At 42.3% G+C, this 18862-nt stretch overlaps 1 protein-coding gene across 2 annotated transcripts in view; it reads left to right on the top strand.

Moving 5' to 3' along the window:
• The first annotated feature begins 1240 nt into the window (after window positions 1-1240).
• ZSWIM4 (zinc finger SWIM-type containing 4) overlaps window positions 1241-18862 on the top strand; it is a 45383-nt gene continuing 27761 nt past the window's right edge. For both annotated transcript variants that reach the window (XR_016272384.1, XM_089486973.1), the window contains exons 1-2: window positions 1241-1631; window positions 13054-13255. Coding sequence is in view for 1 of the 2 variants with exons in the window: in XM_089486973.1 (XP_089343099.1) it covers window positions 1251-1631; window positions 13054-13255 (583 nt within the window). In the remaining variant the exon portion in view is untranslated. The remainder of the gene's footprint in view (window positions 1632-13053; window positions 13256-18862) is intronic.

Genomic DNA, 18862 nt, shown 5'->3' with positions numbered 1-18862 from the left:
AGATAGATAGGAAGAAGAAAAAAGTCAAGAAGGGTAAGGAAATGAGAAATAAGAAATTATTCTTGGAGTAACGTCTGAGCAATGTATGTTTGACTAGTTGTATGCTGATTGTTTTGTATGTATGTTTTAATGTGTATGTTTTTAAATCCAATAAACTTTAAAAAAAGAAAATAATTCATTCCTTTCTATTATTATTATTAACAGGGAGAAAAATAAAAGATAAATAAGAAAATAATTCCTTTCTATTATTATTATTAACAGAGAGAAAAATAAAAGAAATTCAAATAAGAAAATATATAATAATAATAAAATAAATTATTTATTTTATCTGTATATATAAATACAGTAAATAAATAAATAATATAATAAAATAAATAAAAATATTATTATTCTTTATTAAAAGAAAGAAAATGAAGATAAATAATAAAATAAAATAAATAAAAAAACAATATAAATAAATATTTTTATTTTATTTATGTATTTATAAATACAGTAAATAAATAATAACAAATAAAATATTATTAATCTTTAGGAAAAGAGAAAAATAAAGATAAACAATAAAATAATAAAACAAATAAAATAATAAAATAAATAAATTATTTATGTATTTATAAATACAGTAAGTAAATAAAAAAAATTATTATTCTTTATTAAAAGAGATAAAATAAAGATTAAATAATAATAATATACATAAATAAATAATAAAATAAATTATTTTATTTATGTATTAATAAATGCAGTAAATAAATACATTAATAATAAAATAAATAAAATATTATTATTATTCTTTATAAAAAAGAGAAAAATAAAGATTAAATAATAAAATAATATATATATATATATGAATAAATAATAAAATGAATTATTTAATTTTATTTATGAATTTATAAATACAATAAATAAATAAATAATAAAATAATAACATACATAAAATTAAGAAAAATAAAACATGAGCATAAACATCCTGATGGCTGCCCTATTCCCAGCCAGCTGCAGAATGTTGTGAATGGAGGCTGTCGACGGAGGCCACGCCCACTTAGAACCCCTCGTTAAAGAACTCGGCGTCTGATTGGCTGGGGCCCTCCCGACCTTTGATTGACACCTCGTTCCCAGACAGCGGCCCGTACATTCTTCTATCGCCCTCCTTTCTCCCTCTCTCCTTTAAACTCCCCCCACATGGGGGGAGTTCCTCCTTGAGCGACAGCCGCGCTCAGCCAATCCGGCACCGCCTCTCCTCCCGAGTCCGGCCAATGGGGAGCGGCGAGGCCAGAGGGGGCGGGCCGGGGACCCAGCGGCCGTCGAGCTCATTGTTGTGGCAGCTCCTTAAAGCGGCCGCCGACCGAGAAAGAGGAAGGAAGGAAGGAAGGGTAGAGGCGAGAGAACGGGTCGGGTCCGGCGGTGGGGTTCCCGTGGAGGCGCTCAGGAAAGGCCGGGGATTGGTTGGGCCTATGGAGCCCCCGCCCGCCAAGCGCAGGTGCGGCGCCTCAGCGGAGCAGAACGACACCGGCTGCACCGGGAACAACAGCGCCAGCGCCAGCGCCGCCTCCTCCTCCTCGGCGGCCTCGGCTGTCGTGGAGACGCTGCTGGACCTGAGCGCCCGCAGAGTGGCCGAGACCTGGGCCTTCGAGCAGGTGAGCAGCGCCCGAGGAAGGAGCCGGCGCCAGGGCACGCGGGAGGGGGAGGAGGGGGAGGAGGAGGAGGACAACGCCACCGCCGCCCCCGCCTCCTTCTCCCGGCCGCCCTTGGCGTCGCCCTCCGGAGGCTCAGACGCCCAGGAGGAGGAGGAGGAGGAGACCCCGAAGACCCCTCTCTCCTCCCCCATCGCTCTCTCTCCTCCCCTTCCTTCATTCCTTCATTTATTTCCTCTCTTTCTTCCTTTTCCCCTTCCTTCCTTCCTTCCTCCCTTTCTTCTTTCTTTATTTCCTTTCTCCCCTTCCTTCCTTCCTTCCCCCTCTTCCTTTATCTACCTCTCTTCCCTCCCTCCCTCCCTCTTTCTTTCTTTCTTTCTTCCCCCACTCTTTCTTCCTCTCCTTCCTTCCTTCCATCCATCATTCCCTCCCCCTTCCTTCTTTACTCTTTTCTTTCTTTCTCCCTCCCTCCCTTCCTCTTTCTCTCTCTTCACTCTCTCTCTTCCTCTTTCCTGCCTTCCTTCCTTCCTCCCTTCCTCTCCCCCTTTCTTCTTCTTTCCATCTTCCCTCTCTTTCTTCCTTTGCTCCCTCTCTTCTTTCCATCCTTCCATCCCTCCCCCTCTCTTTCTTCCTTCTTTCCACCTTCCTTCCCTCCTTCCTTCCTTCTTCCCTCTTTTCTTCCCTCCCTCCCTCCCTCCCTCCCTCCCTCCCTCCCTCCATCTTCATTTTCTTCCCATACGAGATAATTTGGTGGCAAAGGAAAGAAGGAAGAAGAGGCAATTGCCACTGACAAGTCATCCATCCTTTGTGTGTTGTTGTTGTGGTGGTGGCTGCCCTGTGGATGTGACATTTCCAAGACCTCCTGTCCTCCACTGCTCTGCTCAGGTCCTGCAAATTCATGCCTCTGCTCTCCTTAATAGAGACAATATCCTATCCATCTGGCATATTGTCTTCCTCTTCTGCATCCCTCCACCTTCTCCAGCATCATTCTCTTTTCTAGTGATCTGTGCCTTCTCATGATGCGGCCAAAGTATGACAGTCTCAGTTTAATCAGCTTGGCTTCTAGAGGTATTTCAGGCTTGATCTGTTCAAGGACCCATTTGTTTGTCTTTTTGGCTGCCCACGATATCCTCAGCACTCTTCTCCAGCACCACATCTCAGATGAATTGGTTTTCTTTCTATCAGGTTTAACAACCATACATAGAAATGGGAAATATGATGGCAAGGACAATCCAAACATTAATATTCAATGATATGCAAGGCCAATGCAATTTTAGGCTGCATCAATAGAAATATAGTGTCTAGATCTAGGGAAGTAACAGGGCCACTGTATTCTGCTTTGGTCAAGCTCCACCTGGAATACTGTGTCCAGTTCTGGGCCCCACAATTTAAAAAGGATGTGGAGAAACTGAAGCATGTCCAAAGGAGAGCGACTAAAATGGTGAAGGGTCTGGAAACCATGCCCTATGAGGAACAACTTAGGGAGCTGGGGATATTTAGCCTGGAGAAGAGAAGGTTAAGAGGTGATATGATAGCCCTGTTTAAATGTGAAGGGATGTCATATTGAGGAGGGAGCAAGCTTGTTTTCTGCTGCCGAAGCAATGGATGCAAGCTGCAGGAAAAGAGATTCCACCTCAACATTAGGAGGAACTTCCTGACAGTAAGGGCTGTTCCACAGTGGAACAAACTCCTTCCTCGGATTGTAATGGAGTCTCCTTCCTTGGAGGTCTTTAAACAGAGACTGGATGGCCATCTGTCGGGGATGCTGTCATTGAGAGTTCCTGCATGGCAGAATGGGGCTGGCCTGGATGGCCCTTGCGGTCTCTTCCAACTCTATGATTCTATGACACTTCAGGATCTTGTCTAGTTCCTTCATAGCTGACCTTCCAAGTCCTAGTCTTCTTCTGATTTCTTGACTGCTGTCAAAAGTGCAGTCCTCAGCACTCTTCTCCCGCACCACATCTCAAATGAGTTTATTTTCTTTTTATTCACTTTTCCACAGTCCAGCTCTCACATCCATACATAGTGATTGGGAATACCATGGCTTGGACTATTCTAACTTGAGTGCTCCATTTCATATCTTTACTCTTTAGGATCGTCTCTAGTTCTTTCATGGCTGGTCTTCCCATTCTTTATCTCTTGACTGCAATCTCTGTTCTGAACAATGTTTGATCTCAGGTACGAGAAATCTTTTAACTGTTTTGATTTCCTCATTTTCTAGGTTTAATTTGTGTAGATCCTCCATGGTCATTATCTTTGTTTTCTTTATGTTCAGCTGTAAGCCTGCTTTTTCATTTTCTTCCTTGACCTTCCTTAGCAGGTGTTCCAAGTCCCTGATGTTTTCTGCTAGTATTGTTGTGTCATCCAAATATCTTAGGTTGTTGATGTTCTTTCCTCCTATCTTCACTCTTCCTCCTTCTGGCAGTGTGTATGTGTTGTGTGCCTTCAAGTCATTTCCAGCTTATGGCCACCCTAAAGTCAGAATGGTCCAAGTCCTTGTATTCCCCATCACCATGTACAGATGTGAGAGTTGGACGGTGAAGAAAGTGGATAAGAAGAAAAGAAACTCATTTGATTTGATAAGAAGAAAATCAGTTCACCGCCTCCCTCTCTCCCCTGGGGCAGAGGCCTTCCTTCTCCTTGTTGTTGTTTATGTTGTTGTGTGCCTTCTAGTCATTTCCAACTTATCAGGCATTGATCAGAACAGAAACTGCAATCAAGAAATCTGAAGAAGACTAGGAATGCGAAGGGCAGCCATGAAATAAGATCCTAAAATGTAAAGAGATCATTCTGAATACTAAAGTAAGCATAGTCTAAGCCGGGGTTCCCAACCATTTTGACTCACAGAGCCCTTATTTCTATGGTGGAGCCCCTAAGAGGCCTACTTTATGTCTTACAAATTAATGGTGTTCAGTATACATAATATATTCTTATTGTTTCATTCAATTTTTATTTCTTTCATTTTCCTGGAGCGTCTGCAGAAGTGCACACGGAGACATAAGGGCTCCTTGCAGCAGAGGTTGGGAACCACTGATCTAAGCCATTGTATTCTCCATCACCATGTAGGGATGTGAAAGCTGGACAGTGAAGAAAGCAGATAGAAAGAAAGTCAATGAATTTGAGAGTTGGTGCTGGAGAAGAGCACCGAGGATACCTGGACAGCCAAAAAAACAACCAAATGGGTCCTTGAAGCCTGGACTCTCCTTGGAAGCCAAGATGATTAAATTGAGTCTGTCATGCATATCATGAGAAGGCATAGATCACTAGAAAATACAATGATGCTGGGGAAGGTGGAAGGCAGTAGAAAGAGAGAAAGACCATGTGCCAGATGGAAAGACTCAATCAGGGAGACCATGGGCCTGAGCAGAGAGACAGGATAGTGGGGCTTGGAGAAGTCTCATTCACAGGGTTTCCATGAGTTGAGGTCAACTCACAGGCAGCTAACAAAAACAACAAAAGGTGAACCTATCAGGGTTTTCTTCTTGGCAAGATTCGTTCAGAGGGGGTTGGTGCCACTGCCATCCTCTGAGGCTGAGAGAGTGTGACTTACCCAAGGTCACCCAGTGTGTTTCTGTGGCCGACGGATTCAAACCCTGGTCCCCAGAATTGCAGATCAGCTCTCAAACCACTACGCCATGCTTTCTTTCCTCTCAAAGTGCAGCAAGGGGGTGGCATTTGCAATTTCCACAGAGAGTGGACTCTCCTTGTTTATTTATTTATTTTTATATCTGTCTCTCTCACATGCACAGACTTGCACCTAGATGAGGGCCTGGCGATGGAAAATTGATATCTGAGACTATAATGATGGTGGTGGTGGTGATGATAACAACAACTATTATTGTTATTATTGTTATTATTATTATTTACCTGCCTCTCCTCATGGATTGAGGCAAGGAACAACAGCAATTAACACAATTCATGACATCAGTTAAAGCACACATCAATTTAAAAGACAAATAAGAAGTCCACATTTAAAATTCACAATTTAAAAATCATCTGGGGAAGCCTGCCTGAAGAGACTGGTATTTAATGCTCTTTTGAGAGGGGGTGGCTGCTGTCCCTTTGACAATAAGTGGAGGTGCAGAGCATGAAGCAGGTGGTAGTGTTGTAAACTGTCTGTGTGCGTGTTTTCATCTGCTGAACTAAGCATATCCAGGCTGATGTTAAAGGCACTGGGGAAGGAAAAATGAGGGTTATTACCCTGGCTGGAACAAAGCCTACCCTAATCTTCCTTCCTTTCTCTCTCTCTCTTTTTCCACCCTAATTCACGTCTCTTCATTCCCCTCCTCCCTATTTGTCCTCTTCTGGAGCTGTCCTTTTTCTTGCTGGTTTGGGGTGTCAGACCTGTTTCTTTCTTTTCTCTTCTGCTGCTGCCAAGCCATCAGCTTGCCATTCACACTTCGATATGCTTGCTTTGTAGTTTTGTAGCATCCTCTCCTCAGGGGTCAAGTTCTGGTTGACTGAGATGATTAAGGGGTTCCCTCTCTAAATAGTATTTGCCCAGGAGACATCCTTTTTGTGTGGAGGGGATGGGAGATGTGGAGGCAGACATGATGAACCAGTGGTGATGAGTCTTATATATGTGATTTACTGGACTTTTCTGATTTCTTCCCTACTGGCTGGCAACTTCTTCTTGACTAATGGATTGACTCCTGTGGGATGACTTCAGGGGCAGCTCCCATCCTCCCTTGTCTTCTGATCTGTACTTATAGCCATGTTTCCAAATCCATTGAGGGATGAGTTTGAATATTATCTCTTGACTTCCTCTTGCCTCCTCCTTGTAATCATGTGTTATATCCAACTTCTGTTTGTTCTGATGCTGCTTCATCCCTCTTGTCTGGCCTTCCCGTCTCCTTGCTGTTTTAGTCCTTCCTTCCTGTGTTAAGTCCTCCCTTTCATAGGCTGATGTCTATTCTGCTTGGTTTGGAGGATGTTGTTATGATATGGTATCATCTCTAAACTTTCTCTGGATGTGAAGGATGAGAAATAGGTGGAGTGAGGAATAGCTGACATTAGGTAGACATGGAGTACCACAGAGTCTTAGGGCTAGTCTGGGCAAAGCCCAGGAGAGAGTGTCATGATCCTACAATGTATGCTGTGTGGGAGATGCCTTGCTTGCCTCATGAATTCATCTCTCTCACCCACCCTGTCTGAAACTCTCTCACTAATGATTCCTGAAGATCAAAGCTTGGCTACTTCCTTCCTTCAACCTGATAATTCTTTCTAAGCAGCTTCAGTTTCCATACAATGAGATAACAGAGCTTAATTTCAGTGTTGGGCTAGGGAACTAGTCAAACAAGAGTCACTTGTCACTAGCATTGGTGAGTGAAACTCCCAGGTCAAAGTACCTGAGTGCCTAAAATGAGAGTGTGAATGAATAAGAGGTCTGGACCAGGTTCCTCCTTTTAAACTTTTCACCAGGGATTTGAAAATATTTTAATGAAGGGGCATGTTTCAAGATCCACAGGACAGTCCTGGAGTTTATTAATCCGCTGGTCCAAACTATCAAATTATTATTAAAATTGGTGGTCCATGGATCATTATTACTCACATTGGTGGTCCATGGATGGGTGCCAGTCTGCGAGCCAGTGGCTCATGGTCAGTGGTGAGTTTCCAGGAAAACAACAGTTGTAGTAAATGAGCATAAATATGATGCAGGGAGAAAATCCTGCCAGTTTTTGACATCAGATAGCATTGATATAGATGACTGCTGAACTGTCTTGCCTAACCTCTTCCTTGTGCTAATAGTGAATTTGGAGTGCCTACACCAGGTATCCTGAGCCTGTAGCCCTCCAGATGTTGCTGAACTACAGTTATTTTCATGCTTGACCTTGTGCTGTGCTGGCTAAGACTGATGGAAGTTGAAGTCCAAAAACATCTTGAATGCTACATGTTCTCCATCCTGGCTATAGATAGTCATTCTCTTCTCCTCCATCTTTACTCAAGCATGATAACTTGGTGGCATGGTTAATTAGCTTGAGAAGGAGGAGGGAGAGGGAGGCAAGGACTGTCTTTTCTCCATAACCTCTCGGTGAGTTTTCATCTTGCAATAGAGTGCATTTGCATTTAATAAGCTATTGCATGTTTTACCCACCAATGGCCTATTGTGTGTGTGTTTGTGTGTGTATGGACATGAATGAGAGAGCGAGAGAAACTTCATCCATCCACCCACTTGCCTACCCACCTTGATTGGACCATGGGCTGCCAGTTGGTCTATCTTCGTACCTCATCAGATGGGGACTGGCGCTGTTGAGACAGTAAATTTGACTTGAAGCTGCCATGTCAACCTATAATGTCCTTTTGTCTGAGATGGTAAACCTGCACTTGAACTGCTCTGCTTCAAATCTGTTTTCATTGGATGGAGTGTGCATCTCTACCAAACAGTATCATTCACAAAGGTCCAAAACACACTGCAGAAATAATCCAGTTTGAGACAGCTTTAACTGCCCTGACTCAGTGCTAGCGAGTCCTGGGAATTGTTGTTTATTGTGGCACCAGAGCTCTGTGACAGAGAAGACTAAATGCCTCCCAAAATTATCATTCCTAGTATTCCATAGCATTGAAGAAAGGCAGTTAAAGCCGTCTCAAACTGGATTATTTCTGCAGTATGTTTTGGACCAAAGATGACTGGCATATTAGAGTTCTGGAGTCTTCCTGATGCATGCACATGGTTGGAGAAGCAGATTGGATGAAGGGGCAATCTGTCATAGGAACCCACACTTGCTGATCCTCTCCTTTTTGTACTTTCAACCTCCATTTTCAGCATAGCCTTGCTCTGTTCCATAGCCCCTTCCAACTGTGTTCTGGACTGAGGTGCTGTTTTGCCCAACCATCTTTCTGACTGAAACTACTTTTGGGATATAGATCTATCCATTAAGCTTGCCTTCTTGAATCTTTTCCCTATTGGGAGTCATGTTGGCTGAAATACAAGTGAGACTGTGTTTATGGTGACACAGTCAGATTGGGTGGTGAGTTTTGGTGCAATCAAAAACAGCAAAGTGTGAGTTGGATGGAACCTAATCCTTGAGTTGAAGTCACCAGGGAGGTTCTTCTATATACACCCAAATGAAGTCAATAGCTACTGCAGCTGTGTGTCTCCCACTTATTTAAATGAAGGTTGTGCTTCTAGTGAATTGCACATTCACAAGCTAATGGGATACAATTCCATCTCCGTTTGAATTTTTTTGCCTGGGGCATTGAAATTTGCTTAAATTGAAATTTCTGTATCCTGTGTTTCTGGCTGCTGCTGTTAAATATGTGGAGTTGCTCCTCTATGGTTCCTCAGTCCAAGATGCATGCACAGGAAATTTTCAGAGTTGGATTAAACAGTAGCCAAAAAGAGAGAAGGACTTATCATGTGGTAGCTAGTTTGTTATTGTGTGCCTTCAAGTCACTTCTGACTTATGGCAACCCTAAAGTGAGCCTATCGTGGGGTTTTCTTGGCCAAATTTGTTCAGAGGGGATTGTGTCATTGCTTTCTTATGAGGCCAAGATAGCATTACTTGCCCAAGGCCACCCAATGGGCTTCCATGGCCAAATGAGGATTTGAACCTCAGTCTCCCCAAAAGCCCATCCAGCACTCATATCACTGTTCCATGCTGCCTTCTGGTGGCTAGCTAACAGAAGTGGATGAACATTGTAACTACGATAAGTTGTAGTAGTTGAATCTTTGTGGTCCCTATGCCAAAGATGTCCCTGTCTCCCCTGGGGACTTCCCAGAAAGCAAATTGGCTTGACAGAAGCAGCTTTTAACCCAGGAAGCAGTGATGGGGTGTAGATGGGACTGAGAAGATGAAATACAAGCAGAGGAAGTTGCACATGGAGTAAGAGCTGTTGGAAAGCTTTGAATTAGCCCAATGGTTCTCAAACTATGGGGTGGGCATGGGACTTGGGGGCCCTGATCTCTGTGCCTCCACTTCCGTTACACTCTTCATCTCTTTTTTTACTTACTCACATATACACTTATGTATACTTGCCTGTACATAAAGCAAGAGAACAACATTTCTGTGTGACTGTGAGCGTGGAAATGAGCATCTGTGTGAGTGAATGAAAGAGCAAGACTGAGAGTACCTATCTGTAAGCACTGGAGCATGTGAGTGTGGCTGTGTTTGAGACGGTATGTGTAAAATTTACACACCTGTTAGGCACTGAATTTATTTAAATAAAATTTTCTAATTTGAACAATGTTCTTTTCCTATAAAATGTTAAAATATGAATGTAAATCAATGTGCAAGCAAAAATACACACACTGCACAAAATATTTTATTCATTTTATATCAAGTGGGCTGTGTGTGCGACGTCTGTATGTAGATGAGAAGAGAGTCTTGGATAAAAAAGAAAAGAAAAGAGAACCACTGAATTAGCCTGATTCAAAGATAGAGTTTCAGTGAAAGATTTCTGGAGAAGGATAGTGAGAGTGTGGCAGTGAGGTGTAGAGATGGATTTGGTGAGGGTGTCTGAGATTGGTGACTAGGAAGAAACTCCAGTAGTCAAGGTGACTGTATAACAGTTAGTGTTGAAAATAAAAAAACATGTCAAAGCTGGATATGCATGTGTCTTGTTGCTATCATTTTAATCCTGGGAATCCAGTTCTATGTAGGTTAGGTTTAAATTATCCCTTGATCCTTTGCCAATCTGGTAAAACAAAAAGAAGGCTTTAGCATGCTTTTGGAGTTGAAAACCATGGGATTCTGCTGAAGGTGATTAGTTATAATGGGAAGAGAAACAGTAGTAATGCCAAAGTTTAAAGATACAAAATTTGTTTCATTTTCATTGCATTTCTCAAATCTCCCAATCTCAGCCTCCTCCTCCCCACATTTTGTATCATTTTGCAAGGCTTCTTTTCTTTCTGCGCAGAAATTTATCAGTATTTTGTTTTGCATTTTTCTTAATAAATTCATTTTTATGCATTTTATCTATTGATTAAAGTGTGTGTGTATGTGCGCATATTTTTCAAATATATGCATGTTTAGTCAAGAGGATTTGCTTGTGTGGAATTCAGAAAAGAAAAGAAAAATCTCATGGTGGTTGTTTGTCTCCAAATGGCAGGAACATGAAAGATACATGCATGCTGTTATTAATAGTTTTGGATGCATTTATTTAAAAAAGCAACAGTAGTCTATGTTAATGTGAATTACTTTTCCATTGCAGCCAGGTTGCCTATCTAAGATGATATGAAATTATTGGGTAGAAAATAGGCAAAGATTTAGTTAAACTTCTTTTCTTCATCTTCAGTTGGAGGGGACTTGGGGGGGGCTAATAGTGGAAAAAGAACAGTGAAGGAGATGAAAACATTAATAAGCAGATTATTACTTGTTATAGGAGAAACATTTTCTTCCCCTTGAGGAAAGGGCTTACATTAACAGCAGTTAGATAGCTACTTTCACTTCCTACTAAATGTAGCAGCATGAGGTCCTGATCCTTTTTTTTTTGGTCATAATTGTGCGCTGACTAAACTTGATTGGGAGAAAATTACATGCAACTGGACCCATGGGAGCCTGCCTGATCCTCTGTGGCCAGTCTCTGAATGTCAAAACTTTACATGACCACTGTTTACACTGCAATAGGGGGAAGTGTTTTCCTTGTGGGTTTCAGTCAGTGCCCGGTGGTGGCAACTGTGTGGGAGTCCAGCACCTAAAATAGCACGGAAGGCCAATTTATGCATCATTTGCACAGAAAACTAGAGTATAGATTTAGAAGTCGGAAAGTGTCTATTGCTGCAACTAGGTTTTTCAAAACAATTGCCATGATGAAACTCTGGCATTGCTTGGCTGAGTTTATTGTGGTATCTCAGATAGTTCTTGAACATGGTAGGTAGGAGATTGTAGTAACCTGTACTGAATGATAGTGGATGTTCACCCATTATCACCCTACTTTTGGTGGGCTTGAGTGATCTCATAAAGTTTGGAGGAAAAGCTTTAATCAGTTTGCAGTCAATATGAGAAAAAAGCTAAGTGGCCTTTTCTTTGTGATGGCTGCAAAAACAGCTCCTATATACTCTCAGGGAGCCTAGAGGAGTTAACTGCTATTGGGGCAGGGGACTGGCAAAACAGTGAAAATCCTGGTCCCAGCCAGGCCTCTCCACGACTCTCTTCCTCTTCCTGAACTAGCCACACGATTGGCTTTGTGCCATTCATTTACAGTAGATGATGCATGGAGGTCATATCTTTGGATAGCTATTTGCATTCCTTTCCCAGCCCTGCTGCAGTCCTGTGGCTTCCAGTATCACTGTTCCCAGTCATTTTGCCTTCCTCCCCCATCCCACAGCTGGAGGAATTTTAGTATATTATTCATCCTTGTGCTCTCATATGTATTGCTCCAGGAAGGGTTGAATCTCAAACACCTGGTGGTCCACATGCAGGACTATACTGACATTTTCAAATTTAAAATCAAGAGTATTTTTAGTCATATGCTGGTGTGTAAAAAATGTCATATTAGTACATATGAGAGATTTTTCTTGCTTGCTGGGTTCTTTATCTTGTGGTTAGTATAGTGCAGAGGTGCACAAGCTTTGGACCCCCAAGGCTTTAGATACAGCTCTCTGTGGTGCCCTCATTTCTCCCCAACCAATTCCACACAGCCATAACTTGCTAGTGTCATATAGTTTGCTTTTGCATTTGCAGCCCTTGAGTCTGAAAAGGTCACATGTAGTTGCTGTAAAGGTTTGGATGTAGTATGCTTGTTTACCTTGGGGCAGAGCCAGCATGGTATAGTGATTGGAGCATTGGACTAAGACTCTGAAGAACAGGATTTGACTCCCCACTCAGCTATGGAAACCACTAAGTGACATTGGGCAAGTCATATTCTCTCAGCCTCAGAGGAAGACAAAGGCAGTGCCCCTAATGAACAAAACTTGCCAAGAAAACCCTGTGATAGGTTTGCCTTAGCGTCAATATGAGTCAGAAGCAACTTAAAGGCACACAACAACAGAAATATACATCAGTGTTTTTGTATCTTTATCCCAGAATGGTTTGGAGCTATGCTGTTGACTTATCCATAGTTATGCAGGGCCTAGATAATGCATCTATTTGTTTACCTCTGATTTTGCTGTTTTACTCCAAACATTCAAAGTGGCTTTAACAGTTATATCAATAAAAGTAAAATTAATACTATAAAATTAATCTAAGAGAGAAAAATAAAATCTGTCATTAACATCTCCAGAAAATGTAAATACAACAAAAACAAAACATCTCTTTCTTGGTATCTGAAAACCTAAGACCTTCTACTTTGAGAGAGAAAATGCCAAAATTGAGGTGCTACCACAGAAAAATGTTCTGGTCCTAACTGATGCCTTTGAAGATGGGTATGACCTTGATGGATGATTTTAAGGGCAAGTTTATATGGGAGAAGACTGTCCTTGGTATTCCTGCTTTACAGTTTGTAGTTCTACAGATGTCTTGTCTTTTTCCTTTTCCCTGTTGTCCAGGTGGAAGAGCGTTTCTCCCGTGTCCCAGAGCCTGTGCAAAAGCGCATCGTTTTCTGGTCCTTCCCACGGAGTGAACGGGAAATATGCATGTACTCATCCCTCGGCTATCACCCTCCAGAGGGTGAGCGAGACTCGCGTGTGCCCTTTAATCGTGGCCTGAATTTGCTACAGTCAGGTGCTGTTGACCGTGTCCTGCAAGTAGGTGAGTGAACCAACTGGTCCAGAAGCTTTTGTTTTTAATGTATTTTGCACACTGGGTTATAAGTAACAGCATGTTGGCCTCTGTGGCAGTACTGAAGCAGAGATAAAACTGTGCTTCCCTATGGTTGAAAGAACAGAAGGGGAAAATTTAGCTTGGTCTGCCACAGCATTTTATCCAGACCAAAATATGGGACTGGCTGCCAGTTGAACTTCTAGAGGCAGCCTGAGAAAGAGCACCCTTTTATATTTCCGAGTGACAATTTCAGTACTCAATGCTGCTGTTCATTTCCTTTGTGGGCTTCCAAATGATTGGAGCAAGACAACACACAGCTCTCCGTGTGAGACCAAAGGACAAGGTTGGGAGAAAGGCACCAGACATTGCTGAACTGCAGCTCTTAGAATTCTTTACCACACACTATGCTGCCTAGGAGTTTGTAATTCAGCAACATCTGGAGGGCCATACTTTGCCTACCCCACCATGTGACATGTTGATGCACTTCCTGCTTTATTGGCGCTGGACAGACGGGCCCTTTAGCATGTCCTGGCGACGTGCTAGGGTTGCCTTGGGGGACCGTTTCCAGACGCCCCGCAACCCTATGAAGTCACTGCTGCGCGCCGTCCAAATGGGTGTGCGCAGCAGCAGCGTGCTTGTGCCGCCATAGGCAGTTGGCAGCGGTGCTAAAAGGAGCCACTTTTCAGCGCTCTTTGCTTTCCGCGTAGCCGCACCACGCAATTTGGTTGCTGCGGCATGGCTATGCGGAAAAGAGGGGCGGCTCCCGGCCGCCTCTTTCTGGCAGTCTGTACCCCGCCATTATTATATTATTATAGTTTATTTGTTTAGGGCCAATCTTTGATCTTGTTCTTGAGCTAATATTAAAAGGAGGTAATGAATCAGGGCTGTTAATGCTGGAAAGGCAAACTTGTCTTGAGTTTTCTTTACAAAATATCCATATTTTTGATGTTCTTATTTAATACATTTTAAAATTTGCCCACTCAAGGAGCACTTAAGGCAGTTTACAATAAAATCACAAAACTAAAGCCCAGCAACGTAATTTATTTTTTTATCATTACAATTTCATTTCAGTCAAAGGGTGGCATCAATCACTATTTCAGAATAGTAATAGTAAGGCCAATAATGAGAGCATTGACTTAATCTTCATGGAAAGGAAATCCTACGACTAAGGTTGCTACATAGAAGCCCCTCTCTCTTGAGTAGGTGGGACACATAACAGCACCAAGAATGTGATTTGGAAACAATTAGGCAGTCAGTGAAGTTGTTTTAAAACAGATGCTATTTGGTTTATAAAACACATACCTGAGAACAAGCTGGCCACCATGTTATGTGCTAGCTCTAGTTTACAAACACTTTGCAAGGATAACCCCAGACAGAAACTATATTAACTAGAAATGAGGTGATTGAGGCACAGACCATAGGAGTAGATCTGTTTTCCTCAGGAAGAGAAGCAGCTGAGGCACCAACTGAGGCTTGGCCAAGCCATTCCTGGTCTCTGCTGCTGCATGACCATATAGGAGCAGTGCAGCCTCCAAGACCAGTCTCAACCTATGCACCTTATCCTTCAGAAAGAGAGCATAGCATATCTTGAGCAAGTTGTATTTCAGCCCCAAATTTGCCCACTTATCAACCAGTAGGATCTCTATCTCTTTAGATTGAGTCTTGGTCTATTCATCCATCTTCCATCCTTTCCTATACCCAGACAATGGTCTGGGACTTGGCATCCCCTGAAAAACAAGAAAAAGAAAGCTAGTTGTCTCTCTACATTTCACCATAGAAAACTGGCATCTGAAGTTCAGGAATTTTAAAAGTACAGTGGGTCTTCATTATCCATGGGCTTGTCGTCTGCAGATTTAAACATCGGCAGACAGCAAGCCCCCATTGTTTCCAGTGGCAGTTCATTCACACCATTAGGGACAATGGGATATCAGGGTAACCCCTGTTGTTTGGGGACAACAGGGGCTTACCTGAAGTCCCGTTGGGTTTACCTGAAGTCCTATTGTCCCTAATGGTGGCATGGCCATGTGCACGCGCTGCCATTGGGGACAATGGGATCTGAGGTCCCACGGTTTTTGGAATCCACGGGTGTGTGTGTGTGTCCGGAAGGGATCCCTCACAGATACCAAGGTCCCACTGTAACTTACTGCTTATGGAGGAATTGGTTGGGCAAAATAGATTTAAATAGATTGAAGGGAAGTGGCATATCTATGTGTTGGCTGAGTCAACTGGGAAGAGCATTTCTCATTCTGACTGAACATGATGATAATTGTAGTCTAGCACAGCTGTAAAGATCTGAGTTGAGGAAAGCTACCCTCAGCTGCTGAGTGGCCCTGGTTAGCTCGGTTGGAGAATCTTGTCAGCTGTCCATACTGGTTTCAGGCTTTTGCTGTGACAACAGCTGTTCCTGGCTTACAGTGTACCCGTACATTTCACTGTGTATCTGAACTAGTTTCTGGAATTCTCCTTCACCAGCTAGATTTGTCCAGCATGTTTCTTATATTCTGGGTTTATTAGATCACTGTAGTTCTCTGATATGCTTCCAGGTAGCATCATGGGTGTATTGGAGGAGCTATTTTGAATGTGATACCTAATTGTTTGTTTCTCTGGAAGGGTGTTTAGAGAACAGTGACACATGACTGTGTTTGGCTTTGATGTTAGTCAGATTGTGGGTGGTGTGCTAACAAATGTTTGAGAACTGATATTCCATGTTCATATAAATAATGCATTTTGAAATAGTGAGTATTTCAATGAAGGACCTTTCTGAGAGCTCTGCAGTCAAACATGTTGGAATCAGAGATAGGGAATTAATAATGGGACTGGCTGTATATCTGCCACAAATTGTGTTGACAGCTGCTGTGTTCTGCATGGATTGTAGCTATTATACATAGCAGAACCCTTTTTGTCCTTTCTGATTCACTTTGCAGTTGCTTGCTACCTCCTTAAACTACCATCCACTTTGTTTTGATCCTACAGAAGCAAGCAGATGATTAACCTTGCTACAGTGGCTAAATTGAACTCCATATTCTAACTCTTTGTATATGAGATGCAAAACTACCAGCTAAAGGATAGTTCAGCCCAGGGCTCCTAGAAGCAGATGGCTGACCTCTGATTCTAAATTCGCATTCCTTCTACTCTCTCTCTCTTCCCCCACCCCCATCCCACCATGTTTCTCTGATACTTAAAGGGCTGACATAATTGACATATTGTATGTCATGCTTGTAACTTGTCTGTTCAAATCTGTCTGTCCAAGACTGCTGTGTGTCATCCAGTCCGTATCCAGTGTGTCTATGCACATCCCTTAGGATGGCTGCAAATCTTACAGACGGGTTCAACAAAGAGCACATCTGTGTAGAGTTGATGAATTGACTAAGAGTGGGAGCTGTGTGGCAGGAAATTCCCAGTTCAACTGCTTCCTTCAGCAACCATGAACTGTCTGGGTGGCCTTAAGCAAGCCAGTGGTCTCTTGGGTTTGGCTCAAATCCTCTCAGCCCCACAGTATGAGGAGGACGCTAGTGTGCCCAACAGAGTGATTGTAAGGATTACTTACGCTAGATAATATTGGCATCACTTTGGAAACTGCTTGATATGTGGTCTATACATACTGTGCATTATTTAAAAATTAGTGTGTGAATTTATGGTCCAGAACACACTGCAGAAATAACCCAGTTTGGGACTGGTTTAGCTGCCCTGGCTCAGTGCTAGAGAATCCTGGGGACTGTAGTTTATTGTGGCACAAGAGCTCTTTGACAGAGTAGGCTAAATGTCTCACAAAACTAGAGTTCCCAGAATTCCCTAGTATTGAGCCAGGGCAGTTAAAGTGGTGTCAAACTGGATTATTTCTGCAGTGTGTTTTGGACCTATGTTGCATAAATATATGTTTGGTAAAGCTGAAAATGAAAGAAACTCTTTGCCACTTGTGCCCTATGATCAAAAATCCCCCCTTTTAAAAGCAGCTCTGCATATACTTACTCAGAAGGAAGTGTCACTGTGTCTGGTGGGACCTATTGTGATCATGTTCAGTTTAATGGTTGATCACATTCGGCATTTTAATTGTATTCTTTTGGTTAATATAAATATTAAATATTGAAATAATAAAATTTAAAATGGTAGACATCTTGTTTTGCTCTACCTCCTCACCATTGGCCCATGATGGGGTCCTAAATGAAGAGTTCTGGCTTTATAGCTGGGCCCATTTTTTAAAAAAATACTCAAGCTAAATTTGGTTCTAGTGAAGCAAACAGAGCAAGTTATTGTTGAGGTGGGGTGAACAATTGGACTAGACAAGTAAGGGGTAAACAAAGGTAATAGAAAGGAAAGCCCATTGTTTAAGACATCGTGTTATCTTCTGGTAACCATCTCAAATTAGAATATTTTAGGAGGAGGACATTTATGTTGAAAAAACTGGAGTGTGTCCAAAGGAGGGCGACTAAAATGGTGAAGGTCTGGAAACCATGTCCTATGAGTAAGGACTTAGGCAGCTGGAGATGTTTAGCCTGGAGAAGAGAAAGTTAAGAGGTGATATGATAGCCCTGTTTAAATACTTGAAGGGATGTCATATTGAGGAGGGAGCAAGCTTGTTTTCTGCTGCTCCAGAGAACAGGACCCAATGGAGCAACGGATGCAAGCTCCAGGAAAAGCGATTCCACCTCAGCATTAGGAGGAACTTCCTGACAGTAAGGGCTGTTCGACAGTGGAACACACTCCTTCCTTGGAGTATAGTAGAGTCTCCTTCCTTGGAGGTCTTTAAGCAGAGGCTGGATGGACATCTGTTGAGGATGCTTTGATTTAGATTTCCTGCATGGCAGGAGGTTGGACTGGATGGCCCTTCCAACTCTATGATTTATGATTAAAGAGCAGTTAAATGGTAAAGAATTTGGAGCACCTTCTATACCAGAAGCGACTGAACATGTTTGTGGACTCTTGCTTCAGAAGAAATTATTAATGCGAGATACCATTTTATGTTATGCTGCTTCAGTGGAGTTTGCTCTAATTAACAGTACGGTCAAGACAGAGAAAAGGAAAGTATTTCTTTACGTAGCCAAACCTTGCTATGCATCTTATGGAATGTGCTTGAGATCATAACTTAAATAAAATGAAATGCAAGTGATAGAGCAATCTATTATCCATGTTAACTAAATGTTCAGAAGCACTATAGACCACCAGTTTCTGGTGCCTACCAAGAGTTCATCCTGACCTGGGATGCCATCTTCTAGTTGCCTTAGTACTCTGACTGCCCATTTTATAAAATGTGGGAGAGAGGGACTTGAAGCCAACTCCCTATTCTAATAGCGACTCAGCTGTGTATGCTCATTCATTACAAGCCATCGCACATGGTTGCTTCATTTGGTAGTATGAATAGTTATCTTTACTCAAATAGCACAGAGCTGTTGTGTCTCCCCTAACACAATGCTTTTAAATGGAGGCTCTTGGCACTTTCAGCTGAGAGTCGCTGAGTAATGTACATGCATGTGTGAGTAATTCCTACCCCTGGCCTAAACATGAGTTTGCATCTTGAGTAGTTTGGACAGAACAGGGAGCAAAGTACAAAGAAAAGATTGCATTACAATTTCATGCTACAACATCCCCAGGAGAGGA

This window comes from Sceloporus occidentalis, unplaced genomic scaffold, assembly GCF_023333645.1.
Source record: "Sceloporus occidentalis isolate IW3139 unplaced genomic scaffold, rSceOcc1.0.p SCAF_1, whole genome shotgun sequence".
NCBI classification, from domain to species: Eukaryota; Metazoa; Chordata; class Lepidosauria; order Squamata; family Phrynosomatidae; genus Sceloporus; species Sceloporus occidentalis.
Note: the sequence above shows the minus strand (reverse complement) of the source record. Positions and strands in the feature narration are given on the sequence as shown.